Below are 27,231 nucleotides of genomic sequence, written 5' to 3'. Positions count from 1 at the left end.
GCAGCTGCAAATTACTGAGGATGATTCTGGAGAAGAAATTTGCCCTCTTCTTGTTAACTACCTGCAGAAGAACCAGCAAAGATACATTTATGTATTGAATCTGCTGGAACATAAAATCTAACACCATCAGGACTTCCATACTAATCCAATACCCTGTCTCTGACAGCAGCAAAGAGCAAACACATAGAGAAGAGTGTAAAACCAGGAGAAAGTCAGTCTTTCATATGTATTGTTTTGGAATCCAGTGATTTGCATTTAAAGTGTTTCCTAAACCAGAGGTATTATCTTTGTATTTAACCCTCTGTAGCTTTTTCTTCCATTAATTTGTTCAATGTCTAACCTGTATAAACTTTTAGAAATCCCAGCATCTTCTGGAAAGGTCTATGCATTGTTTGTGCATTGTGTGAAAAAAGTAGCTTTGTAGTTTAATTTCATGTCTTAAAGACTTTGTATTGAGAGGGAGTACCAGTAGTCTTTCATTATTCAGCTTCATGTCATCCACACATGTTTCCTGGAATACCATTTAAAAATTTGTACCGTTTTAACTCACTGTCAATCTTCTGCACCAAAGATTTAAGTGAGAAATTGCACACTATTTTTAGCAGTTCAGTTCTTTCACTTGGGAATTCCTTAGGATCCTTTGGGAATATTGTCAGACCTGGCAGTTACTGTTCATTTTGCCTCTTTGTTCCATAACTTCTAGCAAAATCTTGACCAAGATTTTCCTGAAACATCGCTTATAAGTAAGGCTCTGCGAAGCTGAGCTCTCTAGACTCCTTCACTGTAATCACATGTGTAAAGAATCCACTTCATTTTTCTGTGGTTTACCTTAAAATGTTGATGCACCTTAATCCTCTGTGGGCCATACTGATGCTCCAGCAGACTTGTTGCTTCTGATGTTTGAAAAGATTTTCCTATTAGTACTGATGTAATTTGGAAGCTCATCTCCTGCCCTATACTGCTTTTTCATTTCTAATATGTGGAATTTTATGATTTTTCTGGTTTTCCTCATTTGGGCACATTTTTAGCATTTGAGACATTCTTTCTCTCTTCTAATAATCTCCCCTACCTTTCTGTTCAGACATGCTGGATTTCTTTTTGCCTTTCTAAAATTGGATGCACTTGCCCTGAATTCCTACATGGTATCTTTGAACGGCCTCTTTGCTGCTTGCCAGAGCTTTGCCCATTGACTAACCCTTTTATGGAGCTTCCTCCTCTCTATGTATTTCTTCTTTTTGAAAACAAGAATAACAGGAGTGTCATTCCTATTTATGTATCTCCTACAATTCAAAATGGGCTTCCCAGGGCAGTGGTGGAGTCTCCATCCCTGGAGGTGTTTAAGAGTCGGGTTGACACAGCACTGAGGGATCTGGTGTAGTTGGGAACTGTCAGTGTTAGGTTAATGGCTGGACTGGATGATCTTCAAGGTCTTTTCTAACCTAGATGATTCTGTGATTCTGTGAAAATGACCAGTATCTAGGCCTTACCCAGAGACACCACTTATCCTTTAACCCAAAATGCTCCGGGGCATCATACTCCATAGAAAGTGACAGACTGTTGAGTATCATCCTATAGCTTTCCATACTGTGGCATTCCATGAACATTTATTGCATTTCATCATTCCATGAGCAACCACCTATTTCTTTGTGCTACCTCCCTGAATTTGGTTCTTCCCTTATACATCCTTTCTGCAACATCATGTCTGCATCTTTCTTCCCATCAGTATTAACATAATCAATGCACTCAGCCTTTGGCAAAATGGCAAGCCCTTTGTATTTCAGAGTAGCTACAAGAAAACAGAAAAGCATACCATTCATTTTCAGAGCACATAATTCTTTTCAGAAATAACAGAAAGGCTCTTAGTTTCAAATTCAGTTAGGCAAGTGACCTCTATGAGCAATATACTCAAAACAAAGTAATGAAGTTGCTGTGGCTACTGCAGTCAAAATCATAGCCACTGGGTATTTTGAAATCCAGATATTGATCAAACACTGCATTCCCCAGGTAAGGTATCATCATGATTTGACAAGTAGGAGTTGGTAAATAACCTTAAGAAAACATTGAGGAAAAAAAGAGTGAAATTACTACCATATGCTATCTAGTGTCCAGCCACTACGAGGTGGATAGATAGCAGTGCATAAAGGCCAGAATCAATAAATCAATAAACAGTGAAAACACAAGTAGATGACACTTTGAATCTGAGCCCTATAATTAATCATCATACTACAACCAAAATGCAAATCTGCACCATAGTGACAACTAGCAGATAAGGGACAGAACTGCACCAAAGACTTAAAGGATGTGTGAGGTGGGGGCTGTCTCAGTAATAAAGAAGAAGTAAATGAGTAACAGCAACACGTAAGTTTAATGTTGCATGAAAGCTGGTGTTAGCATTTAATCTTACAGTCTTTCATGTCTTCCTGTGCCACTACAGACTGAGATACTTCTAGTGAGTACATGCAGTTAGTTCAAACATAATGTCATTTGGAGCTCACATACTTTAGAGCAGTGTCTGTGCAATCAAACCTCTGTGATGAAAAACTTTTGTCAACTAAAAAGCATCATCATTAAAGGTTTGTTACCGATTGGCATATGCAAATGCATTAAGAAAAAGGGGGAAAAGTGCAATGACTAGGAAGGTGTCCTGGTTTTGGTTGGGATACTGTTAATTTTCTTCATTGTAGCTAGTATGGGGCTGTGTTTTGGACTTCTGCTGGAAACAGCGTTGATAACACAGGACTGTTGTAGTTACTGCTGAGCAGTGCTTACACAGGGTCAAGGCCTTTTCTGCTTCTCACCCACCCCACCAGTGAGTAGGCTAGGGGTGCACAAGGAGTTGGGAGGGGACACAGCTGGGACAGCTGACCCCAGCTGACCAAAGGGATATCCTGTACAATATGGTGTCATGCTCAGCAGGTAAAGCTGGGGGAATAACAAGGAAAGGGGGGACATTCAGAGTGATGGTGTTTCTCTTCCCAAGTAACTGTTATGTGTGATGGAGACCTGCTTTCCTGGAGATGGCTGAACACCTGCCTGCCGATGGGATGGAGGAAACCGATCTCTTGTTTTGTTTTGCTTGCACATGCAGCTTTTCCTTTACTAATTAAATTGTCTTTATCTCAACCCAAGAGTTTTCTCATTTTTACTTTTCTGATTTTCTCCCCCTTCTCACCAGGGTAGAGTGAGTGAGCAGCTGTGTGGAGCTTAGTTGCCCATTGGAATTAAACCATGACAGAAGGGAAAGTGTGCACTGTGTGTGCTCTTGCTATGTTCTATTTGGACAGAATTTCAACATTTCAACTCAGTCTAAAAAAAAAACCCAACACGTAAACCTTAAAATCTCTGCAGACAATTGCTCATAAACCTCTTCTAGGACATTCTGAGCTTGTTCCTTTGTTTTCAGTTCTTGTTTTAACTGCTTTGTGCCCTGTGTCATCGTTAACAACTGTGGAAGGAATATGTAAAATACCATCAAATTTGGAGAAATGGGACATTACATCCACTCCAGTCATTTTGCTTCAATGTAAATCACTACATAAGGTGCAAGGCAATAAAGACTGAGCACCATTGTCTTTCCATAGCCTGACCTTAATATTAAATCCTATGACTGGTGAGTCAGTTTCTGTCTGGTATTTTGACATTTGCCTCTCAGTAATCATTCTGCACAATTCCATTAAAAACAGTATATATTAAAGTAGGGAAATTACATCTCTTAGGATTAATTTCTAAGTTTTCAACCCAAAATAGCATTGTGACTGGGGAAAAGTTGAACTAGCATTTTAGTTTGGGAGGCTTGGTTAGCTAACTGCTGGCATGTTTAGTTAGTGCATATCATTCCTCAATATATGAGGTGCCCCACACTATAGCTGTTATAAAATACTTAAAAAAGGAGGACATTGTGCCATCATTTTTCTGATGATCATAAACCCAGCCAGCTATGTGCTCACCTCAAAAAGAGCAGTGTGATTTACAGAAATGTTAGGTTTGAGGAGTATTTATACGGTTTCACAGCCAAGTCCTTGACTGTGTTCCCAGTGGAAGCCAATGGGACTGTTGTCATTGATCTCATGGGAACAGGGTTGGGCAGGATTAAGGCTAACAAGGCAACATTCAGTTTCTCATGGTGGTTCAATGATTCTGGTCTGGTCTGATCTGCAATATCCACTGCAGCTACACAAGCCCAAGGACACTCAATATCTTTCTAGAATCAGAGCAAGAGATTTTGGAGCTAGATTCTTGGGCCCTAGCTAGAACTTGTTAAAAAATGAGTCAGGAAATATGGGGCAAGATCTAGCCCACAGATATACATTTTCCAGCAAAATGTAAGCATCTAGGACCTTACAAGCACTTTATAACATATATTCAAAGTCATAGTTGCTAATATGCATCTTTTGTGTAACAGCACAGCAATAAATGCACTTTCCCAGGAAGTAGGAAATGTGGGTTTCCAGAGCCACATAAGCCTGAGAGGGCTTGAACATACAACTCCTAGTTGTCCAGTCCACTAGGCTCTCTGCTTAAAGACATCCTCCATGCGTCCTCTTGAAGCCGGACCATTATGCAGCGAGGAATCTGGCTGTCATTTTCTATCCATCTATTCCTAACAACTTTCCAATCAGGTAGGTCTTCTCAACCAAAGAGAAAGTATCAAAGATGTAATCTCTAGAGACAGACAGAGTACACATCTGCTCCCAATATTTCATTTTGCAGACAGACGCTTGCTCACCCTAATTACCATCTTTCTTCACCCACTAACACTGGCAGCCTGTGTCACAACTGTGCAGCGTTATCCTGCTTTTCAGATGTTTTCTGTTTAACTTGGGCACCTGAAGTGGGTGGTATTGATTTTGTCTCTGGAAAACTCCTGTGGATTACAGGGGCTTGTTTTGTCAACATGTATTTCTTTTACCCTACTTTGACGTGGAAAAAGTCTTCATACAAACTTGAGTAAGACATTCCTGATGAGTGTCATTCAGATCCCATTATGCTGGACGATTATGCTTTGCTTACTACCTTATACTGTTGAATTTTTCTTTTAGTGGAGACAGCAGTTTCAGAGTTTTTAAAAGTTTGATTACACTAAAGATGAAGTTTCTGCTTTCATATCTCCTGGGCAGACTTGAGCTAAGCAACAGAAATCAAGCCCCATATTGATAACCACAACGAAATCTCATCTCTCTTCTTTCTAGAATTCTTGTTTTACATATATATCCCATTAGGTTGATGGTTCTTCAAAGTTTTTGACAAAATGTTTTTCTGAATTTCTAAATTATGCCATGCTTCAGTCTTCTTCCTGAACTGTCAAAAAAAAAAAACCACCAAAAACCCCATGGTGTAAACAATATTCTATACTACAGATACAAAAACTTAGCAATCAAAAAACCTCAAGCTGTAACTTACTCTGACTAAAAAATCACTATATATTTACTTGGCTCTATTCCAAGACTTAAAATCATGCAAAATTAGCACTCAATCTTTTGACTATATTAATGTAATTTCTCACCCTTTCCCTTTCCTAATACTAGGGGTGGCCTGGATTTTTCATCTCTTTTTAAATCATCCTTTAGTACAAGTCTTACTGTTTCATTTTCCCTTGCTTCTGGAGAGGATCCCAGTGGAGGGTTCCTAATACAAATCCTCCTAGATTACCAAAAAATGAAGATCCAGATCTGGCTTTTGTAAATTGGCCTAAAATCTTCTTTGTACCAAGAAAAGGTTCCACTGAACAAATAATCTTCAGAAAGTAGAGGCCGGTAGAGATTTTTTTTCCCCTCTAGCAAAATTTATCATTGTTTTGAAAAGCCCCAAATGGAAAAATTTATCCAAAAGATAAATTTGTATTTATGCCAAAAATAGTCATATTTTTGATGGAAAACAGAAATTTTCCACAAAGATGTGCACTTTGTTTAGAAAACTACCTTTTCTGTGTAAAAAGACCAAAAATCCAGGAACCACTTTTCTGTAGAACAGAGATTTTGATGGAAAAGTTTGGAGATGGTCTATACATCACAAAGTATGATAGGGGCTTGGAAAAGACCTCTAGAAAAGCCCGGTCTACTGTTTGTGCATGGAGTCATGGTACAAAATCCTTTTCACTGGCTGATCAAGTTCTATCTTGAAAAGCAATTTCTTTCTCTGTCATCACTGTTAAAATATTTGTCCAGAGGAGCTACCTGGATATCAAATTATGCATTTACCCTCACTTTTGTTAAACCACTTGGTTTTATACCAAACTTCCTTTAGTCTACATAGTTCTTTCCCTGGTGGCATATTTCATCTCAGTGTACATTTTAGCAGGCTGTTGAACCAAGCATTCTCTAAAATCCTTACCTCTTAACTTATTTGCTCTGCACCTGCTGAATTCATCTTTCTTGACGGTGGATTGCTAAACATATATGCAACACTTCAGATAAGATCTGATGGGTCATTTGCATGTTACCTAGTCTCACTATTTTTCTAACTCCACAGCAAGTATCTCTCCCATATGTCTTATGATCACATGTTTTTTCACAGCCATTGTCACATTAATACTTGTATTTGCCACACACTGACTTGTACACACAGTACTTCCTACTTTTACTTCCTACTTAAGTACTTCCTACTTAAGCCTTTTAGCTTAAGGTGGAAACACTTGTTCGCTGTTCTTTAGCACATGACCTTCCATTTTGCTTTATTAAATTTCCAACTGTTTTTCTAGTAATTCATTTTCAGTAGATCCAGTTCTTTAGGCTATCCAGATACTTCTTACTATTGAAAACACCTTGAATCATCAGCAAATTTTGTTTTGTCAAAAATGAAAATAATTACGAAAGATAATAAAATAAGATCCCAGCCTGATCTCTGAGGAACTTCACTGCTATTTTCTCTTATTCTCCTATTTATGCATCAGCATTATTTTTCAGGTTCACTTAATCATATTTTGGCCAAATATATTTTTCATTAAGCTCTATCATTTCAATTTTAACTAGCAATTTCTATGGCACTGTATCAAATGCTTTACTGACAGCTATCTAGAATAAATGTCTTTTCTTTGTGTAGAAAGACATTTTCTTACTTTTTCTTAGTAAAAAAAAAAATTATTGGACTAAGCTGGTACTGACTCCTCTTGACAAACACTACTTGTATTTTATTCTATTTTTAATTTGTTTTTCCTTCTGCACCTACTCTTCTCTGCTTTTCTAAAGCCTTGCCTACCACTCTATCAGTTCATTTTTTTCTGCAGCTTTTGAGTTTTGCCTCTACAGTTTTGTGGCAAAGTCTATCCTTTACTTTAAATTGTACCAAAAAAATTATCATCAGAATAGCTAACTAATACAAAAACCCTAAAACTAATGGGGACAATTTTTCTCTCATTGTATGATAATAGAAAATACTTCAGATTTTCAGAATAAAAAGATTTGATTTCTTCATGTTCAGTAAAAGACTCAAAACTCCCTGATCAAACCTGGAGCTTTGTAGCAAATCATAGCTAAAATGATGTTAGCCAAGTATTTTCCATTATTCCAGATACCCAAATTATTTATTTTATATTTAATTTATAAATTCAAAGATCAGATTCTACTTCAGCTATACATGTGAACGTAACAAAATACCTATTAATTTAAGGTGCTCAATAAGTTTAATCAAAGGACCTGCCTGTGATGGAAATAGGAAAAACAGAATACCCTGGCCAAGAAATTGGAAAGGTTCATTATTCTGAATGAACTTCTTTCACTCTTTTCAAATGACAAAAGACCTGGGAGTCTTATAAATTCGAGGGAGAGAGGACAAAATTGCATCCTTTATGCAAAGTATTACAGACTACACTCTGTGTCTTTGGTGAACAATGTCCCTATGCCATATCTTGACTGGAGACTTCACAGTTACACACATCTTAAAAAAGCCATTTAAAAGTCCTGAGTTTAACATAACAAAAAGAAAAGTATCTTTGTTTTCATAGAATTTCTTTGTATTTCTGATCTGCAGAAACATATTTTTTGAGTAGCCAAGCTATTCACACATTATAGAAAGACCACTCTGAAGAGTTCTTTATATCACTCTGTTGTTGGTTAGGAATACGTGCACTTTGGATGCATTTGGTATGATGTTGATAAACCGCCATTTTGCAGGCCACTGCCAAAAAGCAGTTTGTGAAGCAGTTTGAGCACCATCACTAGAAGATATGCTGTCAGCTACAGCCTGAAGTTACTCTTCATGGCTAGACATAGCAGGATACTGTTGGGGATGTTGAAAGGAAAAAGAATGAGGTGACATTTAAGGACAGCCTTTCCTTAGAAAACTCTCCTTCTGCATGGTATTGCTTCTTTGTCTAAGAAACAAGCATAGGGTTCAAGAGATTACATAGACATGAGACAATCAGTAATGACAGCAGGAGTTCAAAATAACTAGAACTTTTTCAGCACCTGCTGGAGCTGCAGATAAAATATATTGATGAGTTTCTTTTGTTTATTCAGAGAATACACATTTCACCTTCTCCTCTTGCTGCAGCTACAACAACATTTGGTGCAGAAAGGTCAACTGCTAGACTGTAGCAACACTTGCTGCTTCTCAAAGGATGGTGGTGTATCCGTATGTCCCCTGGAGCCTGTCCAAGGTTTGAATTCCCATTATCATGAGTACGACGCACATTGTTTGCCTGGCTCAAGCTCCGCACCTTCTTTGTTCTGCTTCCAGCTTATCATTGAAAGAAGCTCAATAAGGTTATCTATGCTAATAGTTACCAATGCTAAAATTTTGGGGAACTTCAATCTTCTCCAATATAAAAGGTCCAGACAGCATGTTCATTGCAGTCAAAATGCCTTTTTTCTTGGAAACCCTCCCTAACGTCTCTTTCCATGGCTGATGAAATCTCCTCTTAAATATTTGGACTGCAGAAAAAAAAACCTCACCTAACAAAATTCAGGATCGCAGTAGAGAGTGCCTTCAGGAGATTTAGGAATATCTGATGAAGACCTAGTGTCTTCACTAAGTGTGAAGACTTAGAAAGAGCATCCCTTTTGCAATAAGATTGTACAGCATTCCACATAAAGTGAAAGCAAAAAATCCCTCTGCGGTCTTGAAAGCAGGACTCAAAAGTTGTGAAATAGCTTGAGCCGGTCAAGAGATAATCACTCTTGAAAGAGGCACGTTGTTGAAGATGGCATGTACACATGCTTTGAGGTAAAGTCTAATTTCTTCATGTGGTTCAGGTATTTCTGGCAATTGTATGTTATGCATTGTGTAAACAATAACTGTTAGATGATTGAACAGAAGAAAATCTCCTTTTAAACAATGAAAGCAATGTTTTTTTAGTCTTTAAACACATGGCTTGAACATGATTTGTGGATAGAATACAAATTGTCAAAACATCTTGAACTCCACAAACAATTTAAGCAAGGATTCAGCAAAAAGGAGACTGATGTCATTGCTTCAGTATGGAAGCCTGTTAGCTGCTTCTCCATGGGCCTGACCAAAATCACATCCGCTACTTATTGCCAACACTGTGTATTAGAGGACTCTGAAGAGGCAGATGTCCCGGCGGAAGTTACTTGTTACTTATAACTCTACTGGCGTGTACCTCTCCTTGGTAGGAAGACTTTTCCAACAGCTGGAATTGGAGCAAACCTTTTGGCTCCTGAATGTGCTGTGCTAGAAGAGAGCTTGTGGTACCTTGACACTGCCTGCCACTATGGCCATTACCTGACACTGAACTTTCCATTTCCATTTTACTGTCCTCTCTGTAACACTCAGGCTTTGCTGATTGAAAATAATATTTATTTCAATCAAACGGCATTTACTTTTCTACCACCTCTATTGTGAAGAGAGGATGAATTTCTTTCCGAATTTGGACTTCATCCTTTTCCCCCATTTATGTGCGGTCTTTCTGTGCCTCATGGATACCTCCATGAAATCTCTCTTTTTCTTCTTTCCCTTGAATTTGACAGGTTATTCTTGGAAATGGCATCAAATCTACACTGACTGTAAAAATTTATAAGACTCCTTGGTTCCTTCATAACTCTATCCGTTCTTTTCTGCGTAAGAGTATCAGTCTCCATCATATATATATCTGTATATCAGCAGTTCTTTTAGTTCCATTCTTGTTCTTTTCTTTTCCTCTCTACATCTGCTATAACAGGGGACTGAGCTGTGCTATGTTTAAGCAAAAAGAACTTGAACCACATTTTCTGGGCTTCATCCATCAATAATTTGTATTCTTTTCAGGAAAAAGAAAAAAAAAAAGTAGTGCACTTAGCTATATCTAATAAAATCAAAATTATTAGTATTTGATACATTTCTTTCATCTGGTGTCTCTTTCATGTCAGTCACTGGGAACAGTGACAGAGGAAATGGCTGAGAAATAACAGATGATTTTTCTTTTCACCTAAAAATGCTGATTCATTGAAAACAAAACATCACCAAAACCCTGACTCTGGACAATTTTCTGATAGAAGAGATGCAAGTTTCAAAATTTCTTTGTAAGTTCTGGGATATGCGGACTGCCTACTACCCGAAATACTAGTTTCTGACATTCCACAGAAGGAATAATGATGACAGTTCTCAAGACTGTTTCTACACAGAACGTTAACACTAATTTGTTAATTAGTTTCCCAGGCTACTCAGCTTCAGCAGCCTAATGAATCATTTGCTCGAAGAATCAAACACTGGATTTTGGTGTCTGGCAACTCTTGTGTCCTCAGCTGCTGGAGCAGTCCAGCTGCCGGACAGTCTGTCCGACAGCTCCTCTATGCAGGGACTGCCGTTGGGTTTACTACTGAAGTACGTGAAGAGCCTTGACATGGATAAATTTCATTCATGAGAATGACTGCTTTCTTAGCGGGATGCCAGTCATCACACAGGGCAAGAGATAACTTCTAAAGAGAGAGAAGGAAGAAAGGATTTTCCGAAGCCTTGCAATAAAAATAAGACATCAGATTCTTGTGAAAGATAAGATTAGAGAAATGGTTTTGAGATAGTTATTTTGGAAAGGCCTATAGCTCCTAAGAAATTGCGAGGATACACCCGCAGACTGTATGTGCCAGGAGTCCAAAGAGGAACCCTGGACGCTGGGCTCAGGAAGCAGGGGGTTGCACTGGGCAGTTCTCCATTTCCAAGAGCTTTGACCTGAGAGTCTGCCCAGGAATCTCAGCATTAGCAGCATAGACAGGTTCTTCTCCAACCCAGCTGTTTTAGAAGTAGGCGCAATTTGGCATTTCAGTCCACTTGTCAAATACAGATCAAAGCCAATTCAAAGAAGTACTATTTTCTCTTACAATCAAAATATTTTTATGACGTGATCATATGCCATCCTACAAGAAGTTTTTCTTTCTACATTAACACTTCCCTCTGCTCTCAGCATGCAGGTTATAATGTTGCTCATTATGGTTTGTAGTATTTTTTTAATGACATTACAGAGGTTGTAATTAGGTCTTTCTTCTCAACGTATTAAAAGAATTTTTGCATATGCATTAAAATCTAAAAATTCTCTTCAGCTTTTTCCTAGAATCGTCCTTGGTTTTGCTTATAGCTGTTTATTTTGGGTGGTATAAAGGTATTTAGGAGAGTCTTATGTTGCCCACTCAGTCCCTTTATAATATATAGCATTATATATAAATATATATATACAATATAGTCCTTAAGTTACAGCGCATTGTAAAGACGTCTCTAATTTATTCTCATTCTCAGCTAAAAGCGTACAAACTCTGCTTTTTCTATAACAAAAGGCATGGGCTAACATGTGTGTCCCTTAATTATATACCTTACGTGCCTTGTGAGGTGAAACCAAGATTCACGCCTGGTGTAAACTCCCAGGCAATAATACGGAGTTGCCTTAAGCTGTTGAAACCTTGAAAAAACCAGCTTGGCTTGACAAAGCATTTTGTAACATAGTTGCTGATCCGCCCGGTGATAAGAGTGGCCCGCCAGGGATCACTTCACTTACCCCACGTCTCCGTGGGGGATTTCGTGTGTGTCTGGCTTGGGGGGCACGGTGCTCGATTATTTTTCCGGTTTCTAGGGCAAAAGGCACCCCAGCGCTGGCACCGGCACGCCGCGGGGACGGGCACCCAGGCCCCTCTGGCTGCGGGGGCTTCTCCGGGCAGGCAGAGCGGAGTAAAAGCCGTCCGTAACCCCAGGAGCACCGGCGGGGGCCGGGATGGGCGGGGGGCGTCCCGGCTGAGGGGAACGACTCGCCCCTCTTACGGGGGGGAGCAACCGCGGCAGGGAGAGGGAGGAGGAGAAAAGGAAGCCGAGGAGAGGGGCTGAGGCGAAGCGGGAGGGAAGGGAGCCGGGCTCCAGAGGAGGAGCTGAGCGCAGGGAGGCGGCGGGCACGGGCTCAGCGGGCCGGGAGCTGACGGCCGCCGGAGCGGCGGGCGGGGGGCAGGTGCGGCGGCGCCCACAGCCGCAGGGCGGCGGCCGCCCGCGGGGCTCGGGGCTCGGCTCGGCGCCCCGGCGGCGGCCCCCGGGCCCTATGGTGCCGTGGCGGGACCCGGCTCCTGCTCGCCGCCTTCGAAAGGGGCCCGCGGAGCGGCGCCGGGCAGGGGAGCCCGCCGGCCCCGGCACTTGGCGGGCATGAGGAACCTGCCGATCCTCCTCCTCTCCCTCTGCTGCTGGAGCCTGGGGCGGGTAAGTCACCCCGCGCTCACCCCCGGCCCGGGCCGCGCCGCCGGCACAAGGGTAAGGCTCGCCCCTCACGACCGCGGGTGGGGTGACCGCTACGGCTCTTCCCGCCGCCCCCGGCGCGGAGGTGCCTGCGCGGACGCCCCCGGGCTGGTGGTTCCCTCCCAGCTGCCGCCTTTCTCCGGCGCGGGGGGCTCCGCCGCAGCCGCAGCAGGTGCGGAGACTTCGGCGGCGCCGCCGTCCTCACTTCGGGAGACCCGCTACTCCCGCCGCCGGCGCTTCCCGGGTGTCCCCGGGCGGAGCGGACAGGCACCCCCGGGACAGGGCCCCCGGGCCGGGCCGCAGGCGGCGGGGGCGCCGCCCCGCACCCCCGGGCGCCCCTCCGGGGCCGGGACGGCTCCGCCCGGCGGGGCAGCGCGGGCCGGGCCCATCGCTGTCCCCGGCGTCGGGCCGTTCCTCGCCCAAGCGCTTGTTCCCCGCTGCTCCCACCGGCTGCCGGTGGCCACCGGTAGTTTGCGAAGAGTTTTCACAGAGCACTGCCCTGCTACGGTGTGGAGGGTCCCTGGTAACCGTAATACGGGGAAAAAAACCCGCACCATGAATTTCTCTTTAATAGATGCAGCCGCGTAACAACGTACAAAGCGCTCAGAATATTGAAGACTTCAAATTTAGGGCGTCTGCTTTTAACATCGTTATGTTTTTCAGCGTGTCTTCAGTTGTTTGTAAAAGTCTATAGTGTTGCTGGAAACATGGTTAATAAAAAATAAATCTGCCCTCTAAATCTTTCCACTTTTTGTTACTGTAAATTTAAAATCATGGATGATTTCCACCAAAAGTCGGGAAACCGTGCTGAAGGTAAATGTAAGCTGCTTGTTAGAAGAAATGTTTTTCCAGTCAAACTGCTGTTCTGGACACCTCAAAAACTGTTACATCGCTAAAACCACCGAGACTCTCCTCAGCTGGATTTCCAGCTAACTGTACCTTTACAATGTGCAACACAATGCCCACGGTTCTGCGCTCAGTGGTTACAAAGGATAACCTGCCCTTGGTAAACCAGAGGGACAGGTGGATGAGCACCAGCCCCGCAAGGTGGTGAGTGCCCTCAAAATCCATTTTGGGGTTCTTGATGTGTTTCAGGATGCGGTCAGTGCCACATACTCTTGAACCCTAAATCTTTTTAGCTTGAAGTACATCTGAGTGAAACAGGTGTATACATTAGAACAAAGTCTATTGCAGTTTGGTGTGCATCCCAGGTTTGCAAAGTATATGTTGTGTTACCTTTGTGTGCTAACAAATTTATGTGCTCAAAGTAACCTTTGATATTAGATCACTGGTACTGGGGAAACTTGTAGTTGTTTTGGAAGTACGAGAGAGAGGTGTCATTTATTTGGCAGGTTTCTTAATTGCAGTGTCAGCTTTGATTTATCCCTCATTTAGGTAAAATTTTTATTTACTGGAACCTACCTTTCCAAAATCCTGTAATTATACTACTTTCTGATGAGTAGGATATCTGCTCTCAGTTACTGAATTTTTGCAATTGTAAAAAAAGATTCAAAATCTGTTGTGTGAAAGGAAAATACAATTAAAACCATCATGTATACATGGAGCTTTATTTTCCAGGGGAGCTATCTGGAAAGTAGATAATACATAACAAAACACAAATATTTTCAGTATAACACTGAATTTTCTCTTGTAAGTGCTAGAAATCCTAATTCATGTCAAGGATCTGTACAAATTCACTTTAAAAAATAAAAAAAAATCTTCCCTAAAAACATAATTTCAGTAGTCAATGTAGAGAAAAAATGGGGAAAAGGAAGTAAGGTTCTGATGTTGTAGGTGGTGAAATGAGATGTTTGGAGAAGGGACAGATTTTTGTGAGTTTTCGTGACAGCTCCTGCTGTTATGCTGATGGCTATTATGCTGTATTTTTAAAAGCTGCACAAGTGGCTTGCCCACAAGGAGACTGCAGAATAACCAGGTTCTCAGTCCTAACTCTGGACTCTGGGTCCATGATCACAGCTTAATTAATTAAGTACTGCCATTTAAAGAAAAATACTCTCATGAGTCAGAACCAGATCCTGTTACTAAACGTCTCTTAAAAAGAGTAAGAGAGAGAGAAAGGAGAAACTTGGAGAGACCACCCTTTTCTTGGTAACTACAAGTGTGAGGATGTCTGGAGTACTGCATATTCACATTTTACTTCATTATGATGCTATCTGATTTGAGCTAATCACACTGTCCCTTCAGCTTCAGTGATGTTTCCTGCTTTCCCATTTGTCACCTACTACAGTCATTTCTCCCGTGCAGTCTCTTACAGACTCCGCATGTTTCTCTATTATACTCTGTCTGCTTCTGTGAATCCAGCTGACTTCAGTACAACTTCCTGGTGTCTTGTTTCTCTCCCCAATACTGTTACTTCTCTGTCTCTTCACGTGGACATAAATAACCCTTTCTGAAAACGAAGGAACTTGGGGCAGGGCTATAAACAAGTAAAGGCAATAGTGCTTTCACTTTTCAAGGAGTGGGGTTTTCTTCCTGTGTAGCACTTGCTTGAATCAGATAATTGTGCTCTGTGGCCTTCAGGAGATCAAATATACATGGTGGAAAAAGGAAGAAAAGAAAAATTTACCATGTCAAAGAAAAAGCAGTTTGATCAGTTTTCAGGTTATGTGATTTGTATTAAACTTTCAGCTTTCTAACTTACCACAAAACCAAAAAAAGCAAATGTGTTAACCTTCCTGCTTCAGTTTGACTCAGTTTTTCTGGAGTAAAAGACTCATGAAACAATATTGGTGAATGCACTAGAAAGTTAAATATTTTCTTGTAAATGACAACTGGCCTTGAAATGCTGCAGGAAGGAGCCAGTGAATGCTCTAGTAGATTATTCTGACATTTTGTTTTGAAAAGTCAATGTGTGAGAAGCTAAAATAGGCAATGACTGGATCTGTAAAATGCCTAGCACATACCTGGGCAAAATCAGTGCCAGTTAAAGTTGTGGCTTTCATTATTACTAGTTGCATCCTTCATAAAGAATCTTAATTAGTGTTTCAAGACCCTAGCCTGTTTGTTAATTTGACACAGGTGAATGGTGTTCATCCAGAATGCAGATTTAAGCTGGAGATTCACAAGGAGGAAACAAGGTGCATGGAACTTCTAAAGAATGCAAAGCCGGTGGACTACAAAGGTAAGAAAAGATGAGCTGTAATGTAGAGACAGCTGAAGTATTCAAGATTTTCTCAATTTACCATCTTTACTGTTGCAGTTGCTGTATCTGTACTGTGTTTATAATTTGATGTATTTTAGAATTTATGCAGCTTTTGCATTAAAGGTACAGCTGTAAGCAAGCATGTTGTGAGAGGTGTGCCAGGTGCTAGACATGCACTGGGTGGGACACTAGATGGGAGCAAGTGCATTCTCATGTTTTAAGTTGTTGCTGCTAGTATTTTCTGACTAGCAGAGAAGCTGCAGGCTGGTGATGACAGGATCAGCAGAAATAACAAGTCTGAGGTAAAGTTTAAAGCCTTGAATCCAAGCATTTATCTCATTTATCTCTAGCTACGGCTGAAAGTAAAGTACTAGCAACAGGGATGATCTCTGGGCTTCCCAGACAGAAGATGTTTCAGATGGAAGATCAGATTGACACCCATGGTACCAGAGTCATGCAAAGGAAAAACTGGACAGTAGCGTTACATTCAAAAACCAAATTCTCTCTGTTACTTTATTGTTTTTATTTTCTCTCTACATAGAAGGATAAATATATAGATACAGATATGGCTGATTGTAATTTAATAGAAGAAAGAAGGAAGAGATGTAGTTTACTGTTTTTTAATTTTAGATTTTACTAGATTTCCTTGCTAGATTTTCATGTGAGTAGAACATAAGATTATGAAAAAAAAATACATTTTTCTTGTAAGTTGGAGCTGCTAATAAATAATAAAGCCATTTGTTCAGCAGGCAAAATACAAAAGTGACAGATAAATCCAGGCAAATGAAAAGCAAATCTGTAACATTAAAGTAGCTGGGGCAGAACTTGGTTAAAAGGTTTTGGCTTTTCAGTAAAGTTGGAAGTGTGTATTTATTAACTTTTTTTTTTAATGGAAAAGATATTAATGGTTTATGATTAGTTATCTTTTGTAAACCATATGCTGGAAATTGCGAGCAGAAAGCAGTCTCTACACACCTACAGGTGAAAAGGCAAAAGTGCTTCTTGGAGTGCTTCATTTGCATACATTTTCTGCCCAGCACTCTGGTAAAATGTGAAATACTGAAAGGAAGGAGGGGCTTTCAGTGAGGCTTAGATAAAGGGGAAAGAAATTTTAGATCTAAGGGCAACTGAACATTTCTCAATTCAAAACACAATTTTGATTTTTACGAAGTAATTTCGCATCTAAAGTTAATCATTATATTTCTGTTGTTAAATGATCTTTAAGTGGCTGGAAGTATTTAATTTCAAATTAGTTTTACAAAGCTCTAAGCCTCGTTGGTGTCCCACCTTTTGATATGGTAGTCCAGGTATGTATCATCTCAGAATGACTGGGCTCCTTGGAATACTGCAGTTCTTGCAGTGTGGTTGTTTTCCTTTGGCTGAAGTAGGTGATACATAGTGCATTTGTTTTTTCATATTCACTCTGTTTTGAATGCACTCTGAAGATGATTATGGTACTTCAGGGACTTGCCATCTGCAGTGCTCTGCGAGCATAAACATGAGTCCCAACTCATGATGGTTTCTCCACCTCTCTTCTTGACTTAAATGTGTAACTCCCACTAATATCAATTTGTATACAATAATTAAAAGTATCAGAAGCAGTTTGTATTTTACTATAATTTCTCCTCTTTATTAATCCAGAACAGTAATTAGGAAAATTATAATAACAGGGAATAATTTGCATGGATATCTCTCCAAGTGAAATCTTACTGGAATAATTCATCTACATTTAGATTTTTTTTTTATTTATGAGTGGTGAAGAGAGGCGGCTGTTACATAGATAATACTAGTGTGAAGCCAGATGGAAAAATAATTACTAGCCCAGCTTAATGAATTGAATCTTGAATTAATAAATTCACTATTAGCTATTATACAGCTTTGAAAGTGAAGCTTTCTTCAAGATCCACTTTTGTGATCCAGATGCTGGGCTGCTCCAAGGGTATCCTTGTGCTGCACACCAGTTTTTTATTGGGTTCCCTAGGGGAAGAAAGAAATTTTCTGTCAATATTTTCTTCACAGTCTCTTTTCACTGGAAGAGGGGTGTGTGAAGGCAAACTGCTATGGAAGGACTTCATGCCTTGGAAGAACACAGTATGTCTGATAGTGTTGATTCAACACTGCAGGTTGTGATAAAACAGCAGTGGAAGGATTTATAGATTGCATTGAATTCCTGGCTGAAACTAAGGGAATATTCTATTTTGTAGGAGGCTGGAATAAAGGCCCTGTGGTAATGAACCCTTAAAAACTGTATGTTTAATGTTACAGGAGACTTAATCCTGTGCTTCATGTTACAGATACCTTTACCTTTGCCTGTTCAGAAGAGCCTACGATAAATATATGCGTTTGCATTTCCAAAAATACCCATTTCTCTATGTGCCCTTATTTTCCTAATAAGCAATCTGCACTCATACAAAGATACAAGGAGTATTTTGAACAGAGACTTTAAGAATGTCACAGTGATACTCTGACTGTTGATAAAGAAGAATTACTAATGAAAATTGGCAAACTGGAACTAGTCCAAGTCCTAGCTCCACACCTAAAACTTGTAGTACATTTGAAACATAATTCATTACAATAAATTCACAAATCCTATTTCACTTTCTTCTGAATGGGAAAGATGGACACTTTTCTAACTTTAGTATGCGCTACCTACCTTACAAAAGCTGTAATGAAATCTAGTGAAGGTACTGTATAGAATTTGGAAATAAAGATTCACTGAGATTTTCCACTGGAGGCCTGGGCCTCCATTATCAAAATCAGTGGGAATTTTTTCATTAACTACTTGGGCACCTGGGAAGCCTTCACACCTCTAAGTAATGTGCTCTAGAATTTCTAGCATGCATGGCTACTGAATTTTTAAAGATCCAAATTTTATGGGACAGGCAATTTCTCCTTTGACCTAAATGGCAATTACATACTGAATACCTTATCTAATACTTCTCAGCTCCAAGTTAGAAAGAGTCAAAGGAAAGATTTAAAGGCAGTTGTAGGGTTGTGTGTTTTTTTACGTAATAAAATGATGTTATAGTCATCTGAGCTGCCTCATAACATGGGCTGAGGAATTTCAGTAATTTTTGTAGCGCACTTAAAATCACTGACTACGAATTCTGTGAAGGGCTTGATTACTTCATGGCTTAATAAAGCAACAGGGTGTTTTGCAAGGAAACACTATAAAAATACTGCACAAATATCCTTTGAATGATGCTAAGGGTATATTAAAACCACAGGACTGGGTTTGTCTAAATTCTGCTCATTTACCAACATCAAACTGTTAGACATTCAGACCTCCTGCTTTGCACCCTTTGGGGGATTTTCAGGCATTGGCACTACTCTTCTGTTAGTGGAGAGCATTGCACTCCATTTAGGGAAGAAAGTCACTCTCCAAAGATCTGTGGCAGTGCCTTCCTCTCTGTAGCGCTCTCTAGCAAATCCAGTTGTTTATTTTATGAAGGCTGCATTGGCTTCTTTGCGCATTTGTTTTCTTCTTTCCTCATATAATTTGGCACCTAGGGTATGGATGCACCTTAGCTGGAAGGCAAGGAGAGGATTTTTTTTGTGTGCTTTTTTTGGAGGGCAGATGAATTGTATTCTAAATAGCTCATAACAGCTATGAATTTTGAGGTCCATATGGAAAACCACTAATTTATTTTTTACCTACTACTGATGGCTTGTCTTCTTACAAAAATTAGAAAGCTTCCAATAAAAGTGATTGCAACTACATCAAAATTGACCTACTGCAAATTTCTATCTTTATTTAGTATTTAGAATTTTTCCTTATAAAGTAATTGACTTGTTTCTGTTTACCTTTAAATGAAAAGTGAAATCTTATGGTCAAAAATGTTAAAACTCAGTCAGTAGACTTTATAATGGGGTTCTACAACAAAAAGTTCTAAAAAGATTTCGTTATCAGAAAATTAAGTCTAGAGGTTTTTTATTCATTTTGGACTTAGTGGCTACACAGTTAAATGAGTCTTTTTGGCTCTTGCTTTCCAAAATGTGTTTTTGAGAGACCCATATGCCAGACAACATTTTTAATTTTAGATATGACATCTTAACTTTGAGGAAGGGATGTAGACAGAAAGAGAAATGGCTTTGAAAAGAATTTCATAAACTTCTCAAAGAGAGACTTCATAATGCAGCTAGTAATGGGAAATTAAAACAGAACTACCAAAATTACACTCTTACTTATTCATAAATGTAAAGCAAGAGGGACCAATGTTGCTATATAATCCAATCTCCTGAATTACACTGCTAGTAGAATTTCACTCAGTGATTCCAGCACTGAGCTCATGATCTTGTGGGTGAAACAGAGCACATTTTTCTGGAAGCTCTTCAGAATGGTGGGATGAATATTAAAGCGTTGGACCCATGCCAAGTTGTCCAAAAGTTAGTTTATCCAACTAACCTCTGCTGTTAAGGTTATTTTTCCAGTAAGAAAGTGTTTATTTTGCATTCTAATCCACATACACACACGCACACACATCTCTGTATTGCGCTAAATGACTGACTCTGAGTATAACTAAGACAACCTGACAATCACTTTCTCCTCCACGTCAATATATAGGAGACTTACGCAAAGCCAGGTGAGGCCTTTTTTTGCTAGGTGAAAAGGAATCTCCTCAAAATTCCTGCTTTCTTATTCCTTCCAATCTCATCAAGGTCTTCCATCAGTTTTTGTTTGGTTTTGCAGTTATTTTCTCTGTAGGAGTCAGTAGTTCAGACTGCAGTGTTGCTTAGAGTTATCTGAGGTAGCATTAAAGGTAAAATTAAATGAAGTAGTAGGATCATGGAACTTCCTGTCATGCAGCACCAGTAGTTCTTGGCAAGACAACTTTAGCTTTCTTGAATCTCTGTGTTGCTGCTTTTCTAGCTGTAGTACAGATGTGGCTACGTTTTAGTTCACACATTTTTTTATGAGGGGAGCTGAAGGGGCTGCTTTGAATGACTATCTTGGCTTCCATTCACTGAAGTATCATCATTAATGACACCATATAAAACTGATCATCTCTATGGTGTTGACAGTGTCTGGGCTTTATGGAAGCTATTCTTATTTATTTGAGGGTAAAAGAGAGGCAGAGCTGGTTTGTCTTTTGAGAAGACTGGGCGATAGTTGAGAAAGGATGTTGAATGAAAGGAGTTGCCTACTGAAAAATAACCAACAGGAAATAAACTGCAAAGACCAAGAATCAGCCACATTCAAAAATCTCTTATAATAAAGGTTACTAAGGGTGATAGTAAGAAACTTTTTTGGAAATGAGAGGCAACATGTGGCCACGGATATACTGGACAATTTTGAAGGTCTGAAATTTCTACCCCCCTGCAAAACGTAAATAGAAATGTAGCAGCAGGCATTAATAAATGGCAGTTGGAGCCCTGAAAAAGGAAAGTGCGCAGCTGTAAGTGAACTTACTGTGTTTTTCAGAAGATTCTGAAAGAAACACTGTCCTGCGTAGTTTTGCACTGGAGTCCTGATAAAGACATCTGTGGCCATGGCAGTCTACTCTCCATGACATCCAAAGTTCAAATACCACAAGCCATAATCTTGTATACCAAAACACTATAAACCGCCAGCAAATACAACAAATAGCACATGGGTTAGATATAATCCAAACTAACAGAAATATATCTGGTCCCGATATACAGAGACTTTTAATATTTTGTGGTGCGGTTTATATGAACAGTAGAATATTTAATAATATTTTTTGAAGAATGTACAGCATATCTAAATTAGGGCAACACGAAGATGAAGGTACCTCTTGAAGTTTTGACTATACATCCATCAATATCTTTGCAGTATGATAGAAAATGGTGTTCTTATAGTAAGATGAGAGTGCTGTCCAGTCATACAAAAATAAATGTTCTTGTCTCCAAATAACATTTTGAGTAATTGGTAAGCAGGATTTATTTGGTGGAAAAATGGAAAATGCATTTTCTTTTTGAGAGGGCTTTTTTCAAAGTGTTTAGCTGGCAACTTCCATGTTTCCATATAGAACTCTAAAATTCTGTAAATTACATTAAAATATAAAATTTTCTTATGGATTTTTCAGTCTTTAATGAGAAACTGTTCTTCAGAAGGGAAATAGGGCATTTCTTCTGAAATGTTTCATTTAGTGAAAAGCCAGTAATCCCCTAGAAATCTCAGTAACAGTATTTTTGCCATTCCTGGTAATAGCGCTAGCTTGTGAAAACCTATAAACTTCAAAGATTTTACATGAATGTGAGGTAAACTCATTTGGTTTCGTTGTTCTGTTTAACTAGCTAAATCTGATGTAGACTTCCAAAATTCTACTTGCTGTGTATGAGTAGTTTTTGTTGACTAGTAATTAAAAACATTTATCTTCGGATTTCCTCGGCATGTCTAAATAATCAGACCTTGTGTACGCTTCAGTTTCACAACAGCATTTTCATTCAACATAGGCATATTGGAGCTGCTGCTTGAGCGCTTTGCAGGCGGTGTTTCCAGTTTCACATGATCGCGGGCTGGCAGCTCCTTGTGGAGGGGGTTTGGGGGCCCCTGGGCGGGCAGGCAGGGCAGGGCAAGGCCTGGAAGGCAGAGCCCATGCTACCCCCAGCCAAGGCAGCCAGAGGGCAGACATGGGCAGGACCAGCCCCAGACATCAGGCATCTCCCTGGGGTAGGGACAGGCAAGGACATTAGCCTGCAGGTGGGGGTCAGGGTCCGGCCTGGTGCAGGGAACCAGGGTTGGACACAGCCCTGGGGTGGCTGAGCAGGGCCGCGGTGGTGGGTCGGGGCCCAGGCAGAGGCAGGCACAGGCACTGCTGTGACAAAGCTGAGCTCAGGTGCACTTACAACATCGCTGAAGACCCAAACCTGAGCTTAGATGGGACCCTGAGCAGAGGCATAAGGCTGGTCAGGGCCATTAAGGCCTATTAATGCACTCAGGGCCCTGACAAAAGTAGGCAGCATAGAGCTTTAGCAAAGTAGCTTGGAGCAAGGGTATTTTTGTAGTCTTATTCCTGTTACCACTTTAAGCAGTTCAGTTGTGTGTTTGCTTTGCTTCTAGTTTACTAGCTTGCTGTTTCTCTAGTGCCTCCTTTTACTTTCTTTCTTATTGCTTGTGTGAAAATGTGGAAAGAATTTCGGTCTGTATATGTTCATAAATTCTCATGTAGTCTAAATTACATGCTGTGGCATTCAGACCTACAGTCTAGAGAACATTGCCCATAAGAGGTGAGATTGCTTCTGCTTTGTCAAGCAAAGTACAAAAATCAAAACGTTTCCCTGTTTGAAAAATAAACCCTAGACTAGCTGACAACTTTCTGGCTGATTTTCAAAGCACTCTTTCTTTGTTTCATGTATCATGCATGCCTAGACAGTTTAAAAAATGCTAAACCTCTCCTTATATTGGATATTTAAAAAAATCCAAATACAAAGTGCCACCTAGTGGTTAATATGTAGATAAAACGTACATATAAACAAAACTTTCCAGTATAAAACAATGTGTTACACATTTTTATAGATGAAGAAGCACATCCAGGTAAGCAAACTTGTTGCTCAGAGACTGGATCTTTTGATAGCAGATTGGTGAATGTGGTGACAATACTTACATAGGCACAAAAAAATCAGAAACACAATGTAGTTTATAGTCTGCCACATTTCCTTTCAATATGAAGTATCTGCGAATGCATCACAAGCATTAAAGACCAAACATTCAAATGAAGTGATCTCATTGAAACTAGCTAAGAATAGCATCTGCAATATTATCTGGAGGAACTGGAGGGAAGAGCAGTAGAGGAGTGATACCATGGCCACACTTTTGAGTCACTGGGTAGAGGTTTTCTGGGAAGATTGATTGTTTCTTTGGATATGCTGTGAATGACACACGAGAGAAATACGTGATGCAAATAAAGAGGTTGAAAAGAGATTGTTATATGTAGGGTGCAGGAGTGTTCTTCTAGACAGCAGAGAAATAGGGATGAAGAACCTATTTTTCTTGCCTTTCCTAGCTTCATTAATAGGTAAAGAAGAAAGTAAAGAGTATAGTAGTAGAGATGTGCAGAAAAAGTTGAGGAGCTAAGACTAATCAAGACCTGGACTGGTTTTATATGTGTACAGAGTAGAGTGAAAGGACAAAAACAGTCAAGGCTTGAGAATTTATTGAAGCAGAATGCAAACATAGAGACTAAGTCCATTAATGAACATAAAAGGATGAATATATACATTAAAATACATTTGCATACTTAGAATATTTTAAAAAATACTATAAATAGAAGTGCAGACATATGAAATAAACATTGGAGCAATTTGTTTTATTTAAATTTGATATATTTTCTATAGAATTATGGGTAAAATTGTTACTAGAACTAAAACTTAAAACCTTATTTAAAGCTAAAAATAAAAATGTTTTGTATCTTACTTAATATCCTTTGGAGACATCAGGAAACAGGCTTATATATGTGGGAGATGAGTAAAACTACCAGAGAATAAGAGTGTACATAATGATTTTATGAAATGCAGCAATGATGGATGACAGTCCAGAAGTCGTAACACCGAATGAATTAATGGCTGGACACAGAGTAGTAGAGAGCAAGTGAGTAGACAGGATAATATCAAGCTTGATCAAGTTAGATTTCTATGTGCAGAAAGAGACACATTTAACATAGTATTTATCACCTCTTCATTTTCCGACAGTGTAGGTATTTATAGCACTGTAGGCTTCTCTGTAGTCACTGGGGAGAAACAGGCAGTTGTTGGCAGCAATTAATCTGGCCTATTTTCATGTATTTTAGGATGAAGTGAAGAATTCTTCTGTCACCCTCTGACAATATTGCATGTGTTTTTGTTGTAAAATGATACTATGGTGGGTAAAGAGCAATATCTACTTGAAGACCTGTAAAACTCACCAAGGTCTCCAGTTGTGCCACATTTTGAATTTCCAAGATCAGTGGGAAACTAATTCCTAGTTTCAATTGTGCACAGTTAAGCTCGTGTTTTACAATAGGGATATGTTTTTGGGATGGAAGAGACAAATTGATGCAAGTGGAGTAAGAATCGACTTTGTTAATTGTATCCTGCCTCTGCAATGGGGTATGTTTTGCGAAGAGAAGAAAAAGATATATGACTGCAATATTGTCAAAAAATCTGTAGTAATAGGAGGAGAGGGAAATGAGGAAAGGTGTGACTTGAAAGCTCAAAAAAATGCATATTGTTTAACAGTTGTACTTCTAACAGCCTCTAGCAGTGCACCAGTAATACCATCATTTCAGCATTCAACCTAGACCAGTTTACAGAAGTACACTGTAGTCAGTGATTATAAATGCCTCCAGGACATTTCAGCAGTTTCATCAGAATTCCTGTACCATAATAAATAAGCCTGTAAATATACATAAATTGAGGCTTAATGTTCTTATTGGAATTCTGATGTCAACCACTCAAGTTTCACTCTCATAATTGTTGATGCATTTGAATGTAGCCTAGATGCAGAAAATACATCTTTTGTGTTATTTTATCTATTTGATTTAAGGAGTCTGAAAAAATATCATTCTATCCTGTGCTGTAGATGCCTGAGAAGTCTTAAAATACTGAAGAAAAAGTGTAAAAAAATACATTCCCCAGAAAACACTAGTGACTTGTAATGTTTTGAATGTCAAAAACTTGTTTACTGATTTCCTTCCTGCAAAGCTTGTTTCAAGTTTTGATGCAAATTGTGTTAGTTTTGGTGGGAATAGGACTTGAACCTCATTTTTTCTGTATAATATTGCATGTAATTGAAGCTTGAATAAAAGCTTTGTGGGTTTTTTTGTGGAAAATATACTGATGGAGCTCTGAAGTCTATGTTGTTCAGCTGCCTTTTTATCAAAACCTTAGCACAGTCCATACAGCAGTGTAACAAAAATTTATAAAGGCCTCTGAACTGTTTGCAAGTTACTGTAGCAAATCCACAATCTTACAGAAAGTATATTGAACAAAAGGGAAAATTTGTGAAAGTCATCAGCATTTATGGGTATGCATGAACGCTTTCATGACTCATGTCAGCTCTCCCTTGTTAGTGGAAATGAGGATGAACTAAAAAGGTCTGAAGTCGCACAAGATGCTAATTAGTCTTGTGTACTCTAGGGGTTGTTTATGCTGGCTCAGTCAGTACATCCATCAAAGCCAAAAGAGTTTCATTTTGTGACTGTAGTTCTGAATGCTGGCAGATGAAGAAAATAGTTTCTTTGTCTTTCTGATTACTTGTATGTCACGTTGTTGATGTTTCTGGCTTAAAATCAATTGGGAAGGAAGCATGACCTGAATTGCCTGAGGTAAACATTCTTTTACTTTGCATAAGCCCTGGTGTTGCATCATAGACAGTTGGACTTGATTTTGATCCAGTATTGCAACTCAGGAAGCACCTAAGCATGTTTAAGTTCCATTGACTTCAAAGGGTATGAAGATGACTTGCTCAGATGTAAACCTCTTAAATTATATACAGATGACCAAGTCAACATCATCTCAGGGATACTAAGGCTAACAGAAATTCCGCAAGTGCTAGAAGGGAGTACAAGGTAGACAGGTATAATGGAGCATAGATAAAACTCATGAGTTAATTCTTAAAGAAATGTATGAACTGCTGTAGGGGGAGATACACTAGAAAGGACAAACTGCATGATCTCAGGGTAAACAGAAGTGTTTATGGAATCTAGAGAGTATCACACTCCGAGTCAGTTGCTAAAAACATTCAAGAGGTAAGGACCAGAAACCTGAAAAGAGTTAATTGTTAGTGGGAACAGGAACTTCTCAGCCAACTGTGGAATACAGCTAAAATGAATTTCACTCTCACAGTTACTAGTCCTGAGTAAGTCTACCTTACCCTAAAGTAAGGCTACAAGGAGTCAGATATGTTGGTCTAGGAGTCAGAGTTTGTTTAACTTGGAGTGATCTGATCGCTGTTTTTGTCTACCTAATGGGCTTATAGAGAAGATGGAGCCAGACTCTTCTCAGATGTGAACAGAAGAAAAACCCCAAGAAACACAATGGGAAACAATGGAGGTAACCTGCAGCAAGGGAAATAGTAATTAGATACATAGAAAAATTCTTTGTGGAGGAGACTGTGTTTGTGCAGGTTACCCAGAGAGGTTGTGATACCTCAATTTTTGAAGATCTTTGATGCTTGACTGGAAAAGGTATTGTAGTGAGGGTGGGTGTGTGAGGTAATGAACATTTAATACATTTCTTGTATACCTTTTTGGAGGTTGATACAGCATAAAAGGCAGTGGAGGATATGGCATTACATGTTATCTATCCACAAAGATAAACTTTGTGAAGTGTTCCCATTAGTAATCCCTTATTTTTGACATCATCTTTCTGAATGCAGAACAGATGCTTCATTTAGAGCTGTATAAACCCAAAAGGAGTGAAGAGAAGAAAGCCAGTCCCCATGCACAAGTGACTCTGGAAAACAGCATTTCCTTGGGAAACTGTATAAAGGG

The 27,231-nt window shown here is 39.6% G+C and overlaps 1 protein-coding gene across 2 annotated transcripts in view; it reads left to right on the top strand.

Moving 5' to 3' along the window:
* Positions 1 to 12,337: 12,337 nt before the first annotated feature.
* VIPR2 (vasoactive intestinal peptide receptor 2) overlaps positions 12,338 to 27,231 on the top strand; it is a 63,359-nt gene continuing 48,465 nt past the window's right edge. The window contains exons 1-2 of one of the 2 annotated variants that reach the window (XM_074899937.1): positions 12,338 to 12,600; positions 15,676 to 15,778. In XM_074899937.1, the coding sequence (XP_074756038.1) occupies positions 12,547 to 12,600; positions 15,676 to 15,778 (157 nt within the window). In that variant the 5' untranslated portion in view covers positions 12,338 to 12,546. Of the gene's footprint in view, positions 12,601 to 15,675; positions 15,779 to 26,721; positions 26,792 to 27,231 lie in introns of those variants that run through there. The other variant, XM_074899938.1, reaches the window with a different exon arrangement.

Source organism: Athene noctua, chromosome 2, assembly GCF_965140245.1.
Source record: "Athene noctua chromosome 2, bAthNoc1.hap1.1, whole genome shotgun sequence".
Classification (NCBI taxonomy): Eukaryota; Metazoa; Chordata; class Aves; order Strigiformes; family Strigidae; genus Athene; species Athene noctua.
The sequence above is the reverse complement of the archived record's forward strand: the minus strand, read 5'-3'. Positions and strand labels throughout refer to the sequence as shown.